The sequence below is a fragment of the Ailuropoda melanoleuca genome, chromosome 12 (genome assembly GCF_002007445.2).
Source record: "Ailuropoda melanoleuca isolate Jingjing chromosome 12, ASM200744v2, whole genome shotgun sequence".
Classification (NCBI taxonomy): domain Eukaryota; kingdom Metazoa; phylum Chordata; class Mammalia; order Carnivora; family Ursidae; genus Ailuropoda; species Ailuropoda melanoleuca.
In genome coordinates, this window is record NC_048229.1 from 80619831 (window position 1) to 80638247 (window position 18417).

The window sequence follows — 18417 nt, forward strand, 5'->3', positions numbered from 1 at the left end:
TGGGTGGCTCAGTCACTTGGGCGCCCAACTCTTGGTTTCAGCTCAGGTCATGATCTCAGGGTTGTGAGATCAAGCCCCGCATCGGGCTCCACACTAGGTGTGGAGCCTGCTTAAGATTCTCTCTCCCCCTCCTCCCTCACCCCCCGCCAAAAAAAAGAAGAAGAATTTATCGGGTTTCAAGTAGGATGTCTGAGGCTCGGTAACCAGTTCCATGTGACTGGCTTCCCACAGGGTACAGGTGTCGATTCAGCAGCTGGGGAGGTGAACGTCGCTGAACTCCTGTGAAGAATATTTCTTATATCCAGTGTGATAAGAACTATGCAGGGGCGCCTGGGTGGCACAGCGGTTGGGCGTCTGCCTTCGGCTCAGGGCGTGATCCCGGCGTTATGGGATCGAGCCCCACGTCAGGCTCCTCTGCTATGAGCCTGCTTCTTCCTCTCCCACTCCCCCTGATTGTGTTCCCTCTCTCGCTGGCTGTCTCTATCTCTGTCGAATAAAAAAATCTTTAAAAAAAAAAAAAAGAACTATGCAGACATGGGCATAGGACTCACACACAAGGAAAATCAGTAAGGAAGGGGAAGGGGCCCTGAGTGGCTACTGTAAACCACCCCCACTCCAGGCCCATTCTGCGACAGCTGAGAGCAGAAAGCCCTTAGCTTTCGGGCACCTTGCTCATCTTTACTAAGGCCGGTGGGTGTGTTGTGCACAGGGACAGGCGCTGCCCTGTGGGGTGTAGGGCTCTACTTGATTTTCAACAGAGTCCGTCATTTGAGAACTGACTTTGTTTTTGTTTTGGGGGGTTTTTTTTTTAGAGAGCGTGCATGTATGAGCCGAGGGAGGGGGGCAGGGAGAGGGGGCAGATGGAGAGGGAGAATCTCAAGCAGACTCCATGCTGAGTGCAGAGCCCGAGTCCGATGTCAGGCTCAATCTCACAGCCCTGATCACGACCTGAGCCGAAAGCAAGAGTCAGACGCTTAACTGCATGAGCCACTCAGGCGCCTCTTGAGGACTGACTTTTGAAAATTCTCCCCAGTAGTCCTACCTCTGGATAGTACAGTTAGGAAGACTAAAAAGTCAATCATTTTTAAAACTGTGGCTGTGAATGGATTGTTTGGTTTGTAAATTTCTATTATTGCTAACCATTCAGTTGATTTATAAAGTGGTGAATTTGAAGTCATTTGTCTTAGTGTGTACTCGATTATAATTTCCATTAACTGCAAAAAAAGTATTTTTGACTATAGGTTAAGATACCATCTCTTGGTATATGTATCTTTAAACACAGGTTTTCTTTTTAAAAATATAAAGATGTTGAAAGATACGTTTTTAGTTATGTAAAAGCATAAAATGATTCTTTTTATTTAAAGTATGTAATTATATGTGTTTCCAGATCTTGCTGAGATACCAAGCTGCATAATTCTGACATACATTATTTTAAATTAAAATTTTGAAGAATCAAGTAAACACTGCACCTTTCACTGTTCCTGTTATTTCAAACTGGTTGGGCAGTGACTTCCTCCAGGTGCACTGGTGAATGCTGCTGTTTGGTGCTGGTTTCGTGCACATATACTCCTGTCCCACTGTATGCAGTTTACATTTAAAGCAAATGAAACAGGGTGCCTGGGTGGCTCAGTTGGTAGGGTGACTGCCTTCGGCTCAGGTCATGATCCTAGAGTCCCTGGATCGAGTCCCACGTCAGGCTCCGTGCTCGGTGGGGAGCCTGCTTCTCCCTCTGACCTTACCCCCTTTTGTGCACTCTCTCTCTCTTTCAAATAAATAAATAAAATCTTTAAAAATTAAAAATAAAAAAAGCAAATGGAACAATGTCCTGTCATTGGGCATGAAGGTGGGAAAGTGAAAAAATGTCCACTTTATAATTAAGTCTATATTAGTAAAAATAGAAAGAAAACTTCTAAAATGACAGTCTTTTTATGTATGAAACTACTCACGTACATAAAATTTTCTGCCAGAGTTCTTTTCCATGACATAGCTGTATTAGAATGATGGTTCTCTGCGTTCCTGTGAGAGATTCACACCACGCGTGAGTGATGCCGCTTTCTAAACATCTGTTGGTGGCCCCAGCACACAGGTCTGTGGTGAGGCCTGAGGTCTGCATTTTTAAAGATCATCCCCAGTGATTCTGATGGGGCAATCGGGGCCATAGGAGAAGTGCATTCAGAACAGGAGACAACCAGTGACCTGGGGACAAGGCTGGCCAGGGTTTCTGCTTCAGACCCTTGAGGGTGGCTCCAGAAAAGTGGCGGCATTGCCTCGTTCCGTAATGCAACTTTTCTTGAATTTTAAAAGTAATTTAAGAATCCAAAAAGCTGTGCCTTGCAATTCGTATCTTACTGCTCACTTTCTCTTTACCTGCCGGGTTGTGCTTGTGACAAGAAGGAGCAGTCCAGGTCTCTGCCAAATTGCTGCAGATGTGCAGGGCTAGCCAGCGGCCTCCCTGGTGGAACAACCAGCAGCAGTGGTCTGTAGAATGGAGTCTGGTGTTTGGAGGGCTGTGCGGGACCGAGAGAGATGCAGGTCCTGGTCCCTCCTGCAGGTCGGGAATGAGCATGGAGCCAAGAAAACCAGGTCAAGATTGACTTTATGTTTTGCTGACTGCTGTGCGTCTGTGTTCTCTTTCTTTTGCAGAACTGTGGGTACCGATGGATGTGGCCGAGAGCCCTGAACGGGACCCTCGCTCTCCAGAGGACGAAGAAGAGGAGCAGCAGGGGCTCTCGGATGATGACATTCTGAGGGAGAGTGGGTCCGATCAGGATTTGGACGGAGCTGGGGGGAGGGCTTCTGATTTGGAGGATGAAGACAATGCTGTCCCAGGACTGAGCCAGGAGGAGGAAGAGAGTCACTCTGACGAGGAGGACCAGGACCAGGAGTCCGAGGCTCAGAATCTGAGCAGGGGCCCCACGAGCCCCCCGCATGTTGAGGAGGGGGACGGGGGTGAGGAAGAGCGCACAAGCGACCTGAGGGATGAGGCCTCATCGGTCACCAGGGACCTGGATGAGCATGAGTTAGACTACGATGAGGAGGTCCCCGAGGAGCCGGCCCCCGCTGGGCAGGAGGACGAGACCGAGAAGGCTGGCGCCGAGGATGACGAGGAGAAGGGAGAAGGAGCTCCTGGGGACGAGGGGGCTACAGGAGTTCACAGTGTGGAAGAAAAGGAGCCCCTGGAGACTGCCAAGGAGAAAAACAAGGAGGATGATGATGGGGAGCTCGATGATGGGGAGCTTGACGTGAGTGCCTGTGCTGCCAGGGCTGGCAGGGGGGTGGGGGGAGGTGCAGGGAGTCGGGGACAGGACACATGAGGGCTGGGAAGTCAGGACTGTTCTGGGAGCAGCACTGTGGTAATTAGGGAGTGCCAAAAACCAAGAAGGAGAAATAGGCTAGATTCAGAAAACTTGGGTCTGCCTCTTGGTAGCTGGCAGAAGTTCCGTGGACCCTCCCCTGTCTGCTGCTGCTGGGTGGACTGTATTAAGTTGCCTAACCCCGATTTTGTTTTCTTGAGCTCTAGGTTTGTGTAACAAGCAAAGAGGTCATTTCTCCCTTTCTTTTTGCTACCTTTAAATAGTATTTGAGGTCATGTTCAACTAAAACCATAGTGGATTTTCAGTTCCCGTTAGGTTCTTGAGACTGATGAGCTCCAGAAGCTTCCTTCAAGTTTTGTCTGTTCTTCCAGGTTATCTTTGTCCCTGAGCCCATCCCCTGGTGAGGGTGCCGGCTGGGCCAAGCATCTTCGGAGGTGTCCCTGAAAAGACACTTAGGAATGGATCATAGGGGGCTGCCAAACACTTCAGCCTTTGCTCAAGCCATCACACTTTGTTATAATATATTTAAGTACTCTGACCTTCAGGTTACAGAGAAGGTAACGCTAACGTATCCTCTCAGACACGGATAGGTTGGGTTTTTATGATACATAATCCTATTGTCTTTCTTTAAGTTTTTTATTGTAGTTCCAGGATAGTTAACGTACAGTGTTGTACTAGTTTCAGGTGTACAGCATAGTGATTCAGCACTTCCAGATGTCACCCAGTGCTCATCACGACAAGTGCACCCCTTCATCCCCGTCACCTGTTTCCCCCATCCCCCACCCTCCTCCCCTCTGGTGACCATCGGGGTGTTCTCTAGAGTTATGAGTCTGTTTCTTGGTTGGTCTCTCTTTCTTTCTCCCTTTGCTCATTTGTTTTGTTTCCTAAACTCCACATATAAGTGAGATCATATGGTGTTTGTCTTTTGCTTTCTGCTGTACTCTCTAGCTCCATCTATGTTGTTGCAAATAGCAAGATTTCATTCTTTTTTACAGTAGTATTCCATTGTGTGTCTACACCACATCTTCTTTATCCATTCATTTATTGATGTACATTTGGGCTGTTTCCATATCTTGGCTATCATAAATAATGTTGCAGTAAACATAGGGGTGCACGTATACCTTTGAATTAGTATTTTGTGTTTTTGAGGTTAATGCCCAGTAGTGCAATTGCTGGGTCACAGGTTAGTTCTATTTTTAACCTTTTGAGGAACCTCCACACTGTTTTCCACAGTGGCTGCACCAGCTTGCATTTCCACCAACAGTGTAAGAGGGTTTCCCTTTCTCTGCATGCTCGCCAACATCTGTTGTTTCCTAACTTGCTAATTTTAGCCATTCTGACAGGTGTGAGGTGGTATCTCATTGTGGATTTGATTTCTCTGATGATAAGTGATACTGAGCATCTTTTCATGTTCTGTTGGCCATTTGGATGTCTTTGGAGAAAAGTCTCTTCATGTCTTCTGCCCATTTTTTAATTGGATTATTTGGTTTTTTGCTGTTGAGTTTTGTAAGTTCCTTATTTTAGATACTAACCCTTTTTTGGATATGTCATTGGCAAAAATCTTCTCCTATTCCGTGGGTTGCCTTCTAGTTTTGTCGGCTGTTTCCTTTGTTCTGCCAAAGCTTTTTATCTTGACGAAGTCCCAGTAGTTCATTTTTGCTTCTGTTTCCCTTGCCTCTGGAGACATATGTAGAAAAATGTTACTACAACTGATGTCAGAGAAATTACGGCGTGTGCTCTCCTTTAAGGTTTTTATGCGTTCAGGTCTCACGTTTAGGTCTTTAATCCATTTTGAGTTTGTTTTTTGTATGTGGTATAAGAAAGTGACCCACTTTCATTGTTTTGCATGTTACTGTCCAGTTTTAACACCATTTGTTGAAGAGACTTTTTCCCCATTGCATATTCTTATCTCTTTAGTAATCATGTTTTTTTAAAGATTTATTTATGTATTTGGGAGAGAGAGCGAGAGAGCGAGCACGTGCACATGCACACTTGTGGTGGGGGAGGGGCAGAGGTAGAGACAGTCCTCTGTAGACCCCACTGAGCGTGGAGCCCAACATGGGGCTTGATCTCACAACCCAAGCTGAAATCAACAGTCAGACACTCAACCAGCTCTGCTACCCAGGCACTCCTTTTGTAATCATGATCTTTAAAAAGTTGAGTTTTGGTGGGGGGAAGCCTGAAGTCCTGCTGAGTAATACTTTTACTCAGAGGAGTTGAGAGAGGGACAGAACACACCGAAATAATCAGGGTTTTTTTTAAGTACCCCAGGGAAGGAGATGCTTCCTCTCTGGGAGTCATGACAGTGAAAGGTGTGTGGCATAGGTCTCAGAAATGTTTTGGGTTAGAGGAAGGAAAGAGGCAGCTAGTGAAGTACGTAACCATTGGTTCATGGTGAGCGCCACACTTCTGAGTTGGCTGCTGGTACGTACGTGCTCAGTGCATTTCAAACTGTGGTGGGCCATGGCTGCGCTTGGTAAATTTACAGGGATTTGTTTATTTGTTTATTTACTTATTTACTTATTTATTTAGAAAGATTTTTTTTTTAAAGATTTTATTTATTTATTTGACAGAGACAGCCAGTGAGAGAGGGAACACAAGCAGGGGAGTGGGAGAGGAAGAAGCAGGCTCATAGCAGAGGAGCCTGATGTGGGGCTCGATCCCATAACGCCGGGATCACGCCCTGAGCCGAAGGCAGACGCTTAACCGCTGTGCCACCCAGGTGCCCCTATTTAGAAAGATTTTATTTATTTATTTGAGAGAGAGAGAGAGAGAGACAGACAGACAGCCAGTGAGAGAGGGAACACAGGCAGGGGGAGTGGGAGAGGAAGAAGCAGGCTCATAGCGGAGGAGCCTGATGTGGGGCCCGATCTCAGAACGCCAGGATCACGCCCTGAGCCGAAGGCAGACGCTTAACCGCTGCGCCACCCAGGCGCCCCAATTTACAGGGTTTTAAACATTGCTTATCTAACTGTGGTTCACAAGAACAGAACTTTGTCAGGGGGTGGGTATGTGGTTACAAGCTTAGAATTTTAGATCTTTTTCTTCTGACAACGAAGTTGTTAATTTTGCTTGGTATTTTATTTAAAAGGGTGTTGTCAGAACATGATTATGCAGGTGTTCTTAGGTTTTCCAGCTATACTTCCCTTCCAGTTTCGGAAAATGTTCCTCTACCACAGGGTTACCAAAGGGAAGAGATGCCTTGTAACCCAAGTTTATCAGTTTGGGTGAAATTTTAGGCAAAAGAGGAAGTTATTGATTGAGATTGCCGGTGAATGTATTTTTTCAGTGTCACAGAGAGAAAAGCCATGGTTTTGTTCTGTCCCAAGAAAATGAGGAAGGGGGCGCCTGGGTGGCACAGCGGTTGGGCGTCTGCCTTCGGCTCAGGGCGTAATCCCGACGTTACGGGATCGAGCCCCACATCAGGCTCCTCTACTGTGAGCCTGCTTCTTCCTCTCCCACTCCCCCTGCTTGTGTTCCCTCTCTCGCTAGCTGTCTCTATCTCTGTCAAATAAATAAAATCTTTAAAAAAAAAAAAAAATGAGGAAGGGCCTCCCGATAACCAGGGTGCTGTGGCCCATGGGTCCCTGGCAGCCTGTTTCCCATTCAGAGAGGATCAGTTGTGAGTTCTTGCTTCAACTGTTGAGTAAGTCTTAGGGAGAAATTCAGCTGCTTTCCTACCTTTCCATGGTCATATGAAGTCAGGTGTCTCCCTCACAGGTCCTGGAGAACCTTGCTGTCTTCACACCAGCGGGCTTGCCACTACTTAGATGTAATGGTATGGGGACCTTGGGTTGAACTGAGCCAGCCCTGGAAAATGCCCGTTGTCTAGAGATTGACTGGTTTCCCTAGAAAAAGCAAGTGAAATAAAAATCTAGTTGGGCTTTCTTGTTCCCTCAGATCCTACCATTGTTTGGTTGGTTGGCTGGCTGGCTGGCGGGTTGGCTGGTTGGTTGGCTGGCTGGTTGGCTGGTTGGTTGGCTGGCTGGCTGGCTGGCTGGTTGGTTGGCTGGCTGACTGGTTAGCTTTGCACTCCATTGCACCCTCTTGTGAGGGGCTCCCAGCCTAGTTGGAAACAAAGCTGCTGAGGAGACCCGAATACAGCTTCATTCAACCATGCAGAACCAGTCTCCCCATGCCACAGATTGTGCCTCTTGGTCACAGTCCCAGTGGGTCCTGTGGCATGCCAGGGTCATTGTATTATGCCAGGGATGTGACCAGGCAGAGCAGGACCCATACCCCCCTTGGAGACAAGCAAGCCTCAGCAAGGGGAGGGCGGGCACTGTGCACGGTGACTTGGACCTCACAGGAGCACAGCTGCCCTTCAGGGGCTTCTCTGCTGATTCCTGCTCTGGTCCCTGCTGGCTGCGGTCCCAGCTGCCCCCCACCCTTTTGCTGTCACCTTCAATGTCCCTTCCTTTATGGAGGCTCTGCCTCCTCCCCTGGCTCTCTCCTCCCTGGCTGAGGACTTTGTTGTACTTGCACAGTCTAAATTAACTGGGTCATTCGTGTGTTTGTTCCTGTTGCTTCCCCCTTCCCCCACCTCTAAAAGTACAAGTTCCCTAAGTCCACAACCTATTTGGCTGGGCCCATTGTAGGCAGCCAGTAACTGCCTTCTGAGCAGATAGGTGAAGCCCCCAGTACTTTGGGGTACATTAATGAAATATACAGTGGCAGTGGGCGGAAGGAAAGTTTACCCTGGAGAGCCATTCATACAGACAGGGCAGTATAAGTCCTGGGTGTGGGTGACAAGTGCCAGCCCTGAGCACAATTGGTGAGGCCCAGTGTGGATGTGCATCAGTTTGTATGGGAGCCTCTTCCCATCCTCTGTGCCCATCCCAGCCCTTCATCACTCCCTGACTGATCCCTGCTACAGTGTTGCTCCATGTCCCTGCCAAGCACACATTCCCGGATCTTTCCTTCCCAAGGTGCCCCGTTAGCATTCCTGCACTGTATCGTCCTCCCTGTCCCAGGCCCGTGTCTGTGATGGAGAGGGAGCCAGAGGTATGGGCTTGGGTCTGGGAACAGCCTGCTCTCGCCAGTCCTTCGGCTTGGTTCCCCTTTAGTGACTAGTCCCTGCCAAGCAGCGCCTGACCTCATAGAAGGTGTGCATCCCAGAGGGCTTTCTCGCCTGCTGCTTTGAAGCCCACTCGTGTCAAAAGTGAACTGCCTGGATGCTTTATGAGGAGGAGATGTGCAGTTTGGCTTACACCTCAAAAATATGCATTCACTGATGTCCCTGAGAGTTCCTGTGCCCAGCAGGCTCCCTGTTCAGAGTCTGTCCCTGCCCCGTCCTCCCCGCACACCTGCTGCCTGCCTCCTCTCTACAGCCTCCCCGCCCTGATTTGCCAAAACAGCTGAGTGTAAGCGTCTAAAAAGCCAAGTGCTTTTCACTTCTGTCATGATACGCTGTCCTGCCTTTTTTCTCCCTTTCAGATTTTGGGTCTTTGGGACAGGTGACCTGATATGCAGCGGGGTCACCCCCAACCTTCCTGACTTTTCTGCCCTCTTGGTAGTTTTCCTGATGGTGACATCAATTTATGCAATAAACCCTTAAAATTCTTTTGTTTAAACCACACAATTTGTGACTAAGATCTTGAGTGACCTTTATTTATGTTTGGTGTGCTGCCAAAATACCCTTTGGATACAAATACCTTTCTGGAAGTGCCGCTTTGCTGCTGTGGTGGGGGTGGGGTTTTGCACACAGCACGGGCCAACTACTTACGGCACCTTGGCTTGTTTGTGGAGTGGGGGCTGAGGGTCCCTGACATCCAAGCCCTGGGGAGTCTTAGTTAATCCATAGTCTCTCACCTGTTCTGGAAGCCACACTTAAGACCACACTCACCTGTGGCTTTGTTTCTGCCTCTGCATCTCTCAGAAGAGTGGGTGGAGCCGCCAAAACCAGCTCCTGCACCCGCTGAGTCTTGCCAGAGCCACTCCTTCCATGGGGGTCTGAGGAGCACTAAGATGCGTATTTGGGGGTCTTTGATTTTGCCTTTCCCGACTCAAGTCCCCCTGTCTCTGGTGTGTGCATCCTTCCTTTTGCTCGTGTGTTTGGTTTGGTTTTCTACCTTCCTTGTCATTTGGTCAATAGAATTTGGTGCTGTCCCTTTGGGAAAGGGTGGACTATGTGTTTTGTTCCAAACCTGCTTTCTTCGATGACTCTCACACTGGTAGGATGGCCTCTCAGGGACAGCAGGACAATGCAGCAGGACAGCAGGAGCAGCCACAATCTGAGTAGACAGTCCACCCCACCCTTCCTTGGTCAGAAGTGATAGCTCAAGCCCGCCCACATGAAAAGTACTTGGAAACATCTTCTTGGCAAGTGGTATTTTATATTTTCTCCTGCTCAGATCTTCCTGTTCCTTCTATGTCTAGGGACCTCATATCTTCTACAAAAGGTCTCCCTTCGGCGCACTCCCTCTCGTGGCTTATGGTCTCCACTCTGTAAGGGCCCCTCTCCTTCCAGGTCGTGCATGTTGGTCATGTCTGCTCCTCTCCCAGTGACCTCACGTAGATGCTTAGTGGCCTTGCTGAAGCCCAGGAGGCAGCTGCCTGCAGAGAGTCTGTGCCACACCCGCCACCTGAAGGACTGCCGCCGCCCCCGCCCCCCGCCCCGTGTGCTTCAGCCTGTTCGGTCAGCACAGGCCCGCGAGGGAACACCGCGCAGTCCCCACCCTGAGCAGGGGGTCCAGGAGCTCTGAGGACGGGCGGGTTTCCTTACTCGTCTGGTGGCAGACCTGGCCCCAGTTGACACCGGGCTGTTTGTCCTATATTTACCGCTTGTGGGGCTGGTCACATGTCTCCCCACAGAAGGACGACCGTGTCCTTTACAGGGCCCTGTTTCAGACCCCTGCTTCTATTGCCTTTCTAAAACCAGAATGTTTCTGAATTCCCAAAACACGTGCGGCCCTAAGGGTTTTGGGTATTGTTACCCCCGTTTTGCAGATGCAGAAGCCAGGGTCTGTGGAGGTCGGGGTGGGCCCCGGGGGCAGCAGGGCGGCACCTCTGCTCGGGTGCACGTGCCTGTCTGCTTCCCCACATGGTGTCTTCACGTGGTAACTGCTGAGGCACCTTAGTGCGGGAGCTGCCGTCGTGGAAACAACTTCTTGTCAGAGAAATAATATGCACGAATTGTTTTTTGTTCTATTTGGTTTTTTTTTTTTTAAAGGAAAATAAAAACCTGCATGGAGTGGAAAGTAAATCTAAGCCACGTTGCATAGACATTCGTATTTGGAGACATTATCTCGGGGGTACTTCTCCATTAAAATCCTGGCTATGTCCTGAGCACTCGCTGCTGGGGTTCTCTGTGACACAGTGCGCAGAGCACCCTGAGTGCAGCCACCTGCTCTGCTCAAGGACTGCCCGGCTCAGAGTGGTGGCTCTTCCATGCTCACGCTGTCAGGCTTCAGGCCCAGGCCTTCCCCCCAGTCCTGTTTTGTAAAGCCATCAAAGTCTGGTATGCCCTGTGTGTGTGTTTCCCTGAGGAAGTGCTGAGGGGGGCATGCCAGCAGCCTGGTGTCCCTTCAACCTGCGAACTCCAGAGAGCCTTGTCCACCCCTTAGGTTCCATGCTGGGGCTGTGTCAGTCTGTCCTGGGTGGATGTCACGGAGAGCCTCATGGACGCTCTCCCATGTATAGACCCAGCAGTTTGCTTCTGGCTGGACCACTAGGGCCTCTCCCTGTCCTCCACTCTCTGCTGTCTCTGGATGCAGCCATGTAGTCAGGTGATCTAAAAGAATCCGTGTGCGTTACACGCTCGCTGTGTTAGCTACAAACAACAGAGCGGTGTGAATTTGACTTTAGAGATCCCCTTTCTTGATCTGTGTTTGCATGAAATTGCAAGATTTAACAACTCATTTTAATTTTTCATCACTTGAAAAGCCATCATACTAAATGATTCGTTGAAAATTTCGGGATATTATTGCTAGGTGATTTATTGTTCTTGTTTGTTTTTTAATTAAAGGGGAGACCATAAACCCAGCATAGCACCAGGGACAGCCGTCAGTCTCCATCCTACCAGGTGTGGGGGCTGGGGGGCAGCGGCCAGTGGGTGTTCTCCAGGTGGACGTTGTATCGCGGGTGCTTTATCCTGAGCTGCTAGGTCTGTTTACAGAGCATTTTCAGCAGCTGCACAGAACTCCTTTATATGGCTCACATGACTGCTCCCCAGTCTCAAGATGGGTGGGTGGTGCTCCTGTCAGCTCTGCCAAGCAGTAAAAGTCACAGCTTTGCAGAAGTGCATCTTTACGTCTGATCTGGTGCGCTGACTGTGAGTCCTGACTGCGGACCTCCTCTCCTCATCTCAACTCCTGTGTGTTAATTTCCAAGTGAAGCAGAGAGATTTGAATGGGTTATAACCTTTCTTGAGAGTTTGTCTTCCTAATGACAGTGACGAGTCCGCTCTGCATTTGAGCTCATGTAAACACCCCAGGAAGGTGTCAGTATAGTGATCATCACTGTGAGGACAGTCGTAAGAAGAAGATGCTCTGCATTTGAGCTCATGTAAACACCCCAGGAAGGTGTCAGTATAGTGATCATCACTGTGAGGACAGTCGTAAGAAGAAGATGCTAAGGACAGAGGAGACCAGAGGAGAGCGGTGCTCTGTCCCTCGTATGAAGGAAACACATGTCCTCGGAGATCTAAGGAAATTGTCCTGCAGTTGGGAAGTGGGGAGGTGGTGCTGGTGCTCAAAGAGGACAGACTTCAGTTAGAGGATGAATACATTCTGGGGACCTAAAAAAGTCCTTGAATAAGTTATTTAATCTTTTTCAAAGAAAATAAATTATTCTGTTGGTTCTTAAATGATATTACTTCCCAGCATTTGTTCTTTTCAGTATGTAAGATGCTTCTCCTTTTTTTTTGAGACTTACTTATTAGAAAGAGTGCACTAGTGCACAGTGGGGAGAGGCAGAGGGAGAGGGAGGGTTTCAAGCAGACTCCACGCTGAGCCCAGACCCCAACACGGGGCTCAGTCTCACGACCCTGAGACCATGACCTGAGCCGAAACAACAGTTGGACACTTAAACAACTGTGCCACCCAGCTGTGCCCCTAAAATGCTTTTTTAATAAGTAAATATTTTCAAGGCAGAAATGATACCAATACCTAATAAAAATAAGTCATTGTAAGCCAGGGTTTGACTTCCATATTTTTTCATTTGACAAATGCTTACCGTTGGTTACAAGCCCAACACTGTGTTTGGACATGACACAGTTCTGCCTGGTAGAGCTCCCATGGTGGCCGTGACCCGTGCTGCCAGGACCCGTCGCGAAGGGACCCAGGGGGGCCCTGAGGAGGGAGACTCACCTGCCATCTGAAAATGGGACGAGCCGCATGTTAGCAGAAGCGGAGAAGGAAGAAGGCAGGCTGGGGTCAGAAAGGTCACTGCTCACCACAGAGGGTGTGTGGGCAGTCTGGAGAGAGTGGGGCACCAGATAGGAAGTGGCTCCCAGACCAGGTGGGACTGGGCAGTACTTTGGATGAGGGTGATGCTGCAGGAGAGGGGGAAATGCTCCAGTGACGCCCTACACCATGCCCTGTGTGACCTTTGAGTTGACTGCCCTGGAACAGGCTAGGACACAGGGGCAATGAGAAGATCCTTCTTGCACCTCCCAACAGAGAGGTCAGCAGGGTGGCTGCATACTTGCTCTGGGCTGTGGGTGACCCCTGGGGTTGGAGTCTCAACGGAGTGACACAGGTGGGTGTCTCTGCAGGCCAGTGTTGACTGAGGCCCTAGGGTAGCGGGGCCTGGACAGGGCACAGAGCAGTAATCCAGGTCACAGCTGCCCTTTGGAATCCCTGAGGGTGAGACCCACCCAGGCTTTGGTGTTTTCAAAGCCCTTGGGTCACGTTAAAGCTTGACAGCCAAGGTTAGGAGCTCTGGACTGGGGAGAGAAGGGCCTGGGTCTGAGTCTGACCTCCCTCTTCCCCACGCCTAGATTTTAAATTACAGAGGATGTTGGTGGTTAATTTTTTTTTTAAAGGAGCCACTTTGAAATATACCAGAACATTTTGTTCTTTTTTTTAAAGATTTTATTTATTTGAGTGAGTGAGAGAGAGCGCGCACAAGCAGGGGGAGCGGGAGGGAGAGGGAGAAGCAGGCTCCCCACGGAGCAAAGAGCCTGACTCTGGACTTGATCCTAGGACCCTTGGATCACGACCTGAGCTGAAGGCAGATGCTTCACTGATGGAGCCACCCAGGCACCCCACGGTGTTTAGTCTTAAGAACATAAAATATTTGGGGGCACCTGGGTCGCTTGTTTGGTTAAGTGTCCAACTCTTGATTTCAGCTCAGGTCATGATCTCAGGTGTGTAGGATCAAGCCCCATGGGGCTCTGCACTCAGTGGGGAGTCTTCTTGGGGCCCTCTCCCCCCCCCCCGCCCACGCATACTCTCTTGCCCTCTCTTTTTCTCTGAAATAAATAAAAATAAATCTTTAAAAACAAATATTTCGGTCTATAAATATTGTTTAAACATACAAAGTATTAAAAATCTAAAGTGTCAGCATTTTCTGCCCAGCATTGCTGATGAAGGGAAATGTGGTGAAACCCTGCTTTGTACTTGCCTTACCTACTTCACAGGGTGTTTTTACTTGGTGTTCCTTTGTAATGCCTCTGTCTTGGAGGCAAGCTTCGACATAGCCCCATTGTTTTGGCTGAGGAACGTGAGGTTGGGAAAATGTACGTGGATTGCCGAGCAGCCAAGACACGAGTCTTGTGAAAATGTCCTTTCTGGTCTGGTGAAGCTGTGCCTATTGGTAGATGCCCCTCCCACCTCCTCTTTCTTGTTAAGGTGATTCCCTCTTAAGTCTTGTTGTCCTCTGTTTCAGGATGATGATCTGGAGGAGGGCGAAGTAAAGGACCCCAGTGACAGGAAGGTGAGGCCGCGTCCCACCTGCCGATTCTTCATGAAAGGTAATTGTCTGAGGGGCCTTGTGTGGCCTTGGCTTTTCCCGGGACTGTGGTGGTGGTTCCGCCCTGAACCTGTGCAAGGCTGTTCTTGGGGCCAGACCGTGACCATTAGTGGCGGTGGTGGCATCAGTCCTTCGTGGGTCTTTGCCTCACTTGACTCACTTGGAGGGGGCCAGGCTTGCCATTTTCATACTTGTGGTTCCAGGCCCACCGGTTTCTGGCAGAACCATAGATTTAATGTAGACAGTATCGTTCCCTTCCAAGGCCAGATGCATCAGGTGCGGGTGCAGACATTTTCCCACCTCTGTAAGGAAATTTGCCACTTTTTTGCTAAATGTATCGAAGTACATCCTTCATTTGGAATGGAGGGGCTCTGAGTGCAGCAAGGCCTGCTCGCTCCTGGAAGGTGAATGGTGTGAGCCAAGTGGATGTAACAGGTGGCAGAGTAACAGAGCAGGGCTGACCGGGATGGGGCAGCAGGACGCCCGGTCTGTAAGGGTTTCTGTGCCGTGTGGCAGCAGTTCGGGCGTAGTCCTTATAGTCCCACATTTTCCTTGGACAGGTAGGAAGATGTCTGTGTTTGTTCTAAGTCTCACTCTGGCCCTGGGTGCCCTTGCTCGCCGGCCCAGCCTGCGCGTACGGTCTGAATTCACAAGAGCTTCCTGTACTTCTTTTCCAGATGTTGTGACAGCATTATCCACTCCTCTTCCACCAATATCACATTCCATACCATTCAGAGGCCAGGTTAAAGGTACAAAGTATACGATACTCACTCTCTGCTCCGGAGGCCAGACTTCTTTCTCCTGGATCCAGAATTCTGATGTGAAGCCAGAAGGAAGGGGGAGGCTCTGAGGGGCAGAGAGCGGTCGTGGACCTCAGTTCTTAGAGGCACTTGATGAGGCTCACAGGAACTTTGTGGATGGCACGGGGAGGGGGGACAGTGGGGGACGGTAGAGCCCTATCTTCCCGAGAGGGCAGGCTCTGAAGGGCCCTCTCCCTACACCCAGGATAATGTGGTGCAGAGGGTGCATGGGAGCCAAGGAGCCAGGCTCAGAACCCAGGTCAGCTCCCTCCTCAGGGCGCATGATCCCGGACTGTGGTTTCTGCCAAGTGGAAACTCATTGGAGGTAGACATGCGTGCAGCCATGTGCATTCTGCCCTCTGGAGGGCGGCTGCCAGTTACATCTTGGGCAGCATGGTCACCCTGAGAATGCAGAGAAGTGTGTGGTATGTTTTAGGAAGTCAGCTCTTAACAGTTCTTTAAAAGTTTTGGTATTTGAGGGGTGCCTGGGTGGCTCAGTCGGTTATGCCTGACTCTCCATCTCAGCTCAGATCTTGATCTCAGGATCATGAGTTCAAAAGCCCACATGGGGCTCCACGCTGAGCATGGAAACTACTTTAAAAAAAGTTTTGGTATTTGAAATATTAATATTTCAGAAAATTTTAACTTAAGCAGAATACCTCTTTCCCATAATTGTATGGGCATAAATGATGTCAATCCACCTCTGAAATTTCTAGATTAAAGAGGAGGAGACTAATGCGTCCATGTATACATAGATGTATGTGCACTGTTGTCAAACTGTGGTTCAGAATCCTGGCCGGCCGGTCAGAACTAGCCAGGGGCTCCCCCGGCAAGAGGCAGTACCATCCATCTACGCCACAGAGGTTGCAGCCCAGGTGCGCGGGGTCACAGCACTGAAGTTATTTCCAGAATTTAGCAACAGAAGCACAGACAAGTGAAGTTGTTGCTGGGACTGCAGATCAGCATCCTCGGGATATGCCTCGTGGGCAAGGACTGGGCACCATCTCCATGGACCCCATGGTCCCCAGGGCCACATCACAGTGGGAGGGAGGACCCTCCTGAGTCCAATGAAATGCTCACCTCGGGTTTCAGGGATGAACATGGCCAGGGCTTTCTGCAGAGAAATCTGAGACTAGTGGCAACTGGTCTTCTTTGCAACTTGATTGGGCATAATCTATGACTTGTTTTAGACTTTGCTTACCTTTTCTGCCCATACTTGTTAGTTTATTCTGTGGAGTAGTGTGATACAGTACAAAAACAAATAGGTGATTCTTTGGGTGTTCTAGAACATACCTCTTCTTTTCTTAGTTACGAGAGTTTTTGGGTGAAAATGTTTTTGCTTACCTTCAGTTTATAAGCGTGGTGTTAAATTGAGATGAGTCCATGTAAGTTCCCTTTATTAGCAACAGAAGTCACTTTTAAAGATAAAATGGAGTTTGTGGCATTTGACGAGATGTGGAGAAACTGAACCTTCACACACCGCTGGGGGGAGTGTGAAATGGTGCAACTGCTGGAAGACGGTGTGGTGGCCCCGAGAACACGAAAGGGTAGAGCTCTCCGGTGACCCAATCAGTTCTGCTTCTAGGTGTCTCTCCATGAGAAATGAAAATGTACGTCCACACAAAAACTTGTACATAAATGTTCATAAAAGCAGTGTTCAAAATAGCGAACAGGCGCCAACAACCCAAATGTCCGTCATATCATAAATGGTTACACACAGTGCGGTCTGTCCATGCAGTGCGATGTTATGCTTCCATGAAGCAAATAAGTGATGAACCTGGAGGACATTCTGCCGAGTAAAGAAGCCAGACACAAAAGGCCCCCTCTTGGGCATTTGCATCTATACAAACCATCCAGGATGGATCTATAGAGGAGGGGCTGGGTTAGTCATTGTCTAGGCCTTGGAGCCTGGCGGGGAGGGATGGAGGGAGTGGAAGCGGGTGGTGGGGGTGGCAGCCGAGGAGTACGGGGCTTCCTTCTAGGGAAGTGGTTGCGTACCTTCTGCGTACGTACTAAAACTCACTAAATTATACACTGTAGATTGGCATATTTTATGGTATGTGAATTATATCTTAATTTGAAAATTCTCCCTAAGAAAAGTTGTTAGTTATATTTCTATTAAAAGATTTCTGCAGATTAATCATTAATTGCCCAAATGGATACATTTGCATTTGTGACCACTGGCAACAAAATGGTACTTAGAATATAAATGGAAACTTGTTTTTAAAGATTTTATTTCTTTGCCAGAGAGAGAGCGCGTGCACACAAGCAGGGGGAGCGGCAGAGGGAGCAGAAGCAGACTCCCCACTGAGCAGGGAGCCTGATGGGGGCTTGATCCTAGGACCCTGGGATCACAACCTGAGCTGAGGCAGACACTTAACGGACTGAGCGACCCAGGAGCACCCAGATGGAAACACTTTTAAGCACCAATATTTTGTTTATGGTATATTTTTACCTCTAGTGTATTTATGTTGAATCATCAGGATGTAAAGTGCTGTCTACAAAAGCATAAGTAACATTTTCTTTAAATTGTGTCCTGCTTTGGGTTTCTGATTGAGCCAGCTGTCAATAGTGCCCACCCACTCTGTGGGCCAGACCTTGTCTCTGCTCCTTTCTGTTCTCTCTCCCTCCCTCTCTGCCCCCCCCACCACACACACACACACACACACACACATTTGGTAAAATAAGCCTGAGGTAAAATTTACTGCCTTACCCATTTCTAAGTACACAGTTCATGGCACTGATTATATTCACTTTGTTGCCATCACCACCATCCGTCTCTAGAAGTCTTTCCTCTTGTAAAACTGAAACTCTGTAGCCATGAAGCAATCCCTTCCCACTCCTCCCTCCAGCAGGCCCTGGTAACCACCATCCTGCCCGTGACTCTAACTACTTCAGGTGCCCTGTCTGAGTGGAATGATACGATTCTTGGTTTTTTCGCTCATCCTCATATCCTGGAGGTTCATCTGTGTTTTATCAGGTGTCAGAACTCTTCCTTTCGTAGGCTCGGGTTCCATTGTGTGTGTACTGCCTTTTGTTTATCCATTCACCCAGCAACGGACACTTGGGTTGTTTCCTTTTTGCTACTGTGAATGATGCTGCTGTGAACATAGGTATGCAAATGTGCCTTCAAGACCCTGCTTTCACATTTTGGGGGTGTGTGCCCAAAACTGGAATTACTGGATTATACGGTGATTCTATTTTTAATTCCTTGAGGAGCCTCCATACCGTTTTCTGCGGCAGCAGCACCGTGTTGGATCCCCGCCCACAGTGCACAAGGACCCAGGGCCTCCTTACAAACACTTAGCGTGTTCTGATTTTTTGATAGTAAGCATCCTAATGAGAAGTGGTATCTCGTCGTGGTTTTGATTTGTTTCCATAATGATTAG

The 18417-nt window shown here is 48.9% G+C and overlaps 1 protein-coding gene across 2 annotated transcripts in view; it reads left to right on the forward strand.

Annotated features, from left to right (window-relative positions):
- Positions 1-2643: 2643 nt before the first annotated feature.
- Positions 2644-18417, forward strand: part of ZC3H18 (zinc finger CCCH-type containing 18) — a 55724-nt gene continuing 39950 nt past the window's right edge. The window contains exons 1-3 of one of the 2 annotated variants that reach the window (XM_019803524.2): positions 2644-3242; positions 14145-14229; positions 14906-14977. In XM_019803524.2, coding sequence (XP_019659083.2) covers positions 2658-3242; positions 14145-14229; positions 14906-14977 — 742 coding nt within the window. In that variant the 5' untranslated portion in view covers positions 2644-2657. The remainder of the gene's footprint in view (positions 3243-14144; positions 14230-14905; positions 14978-18417) is intronic. The other variant, XM_019803527.2, reaches the window with a different exon arrangement.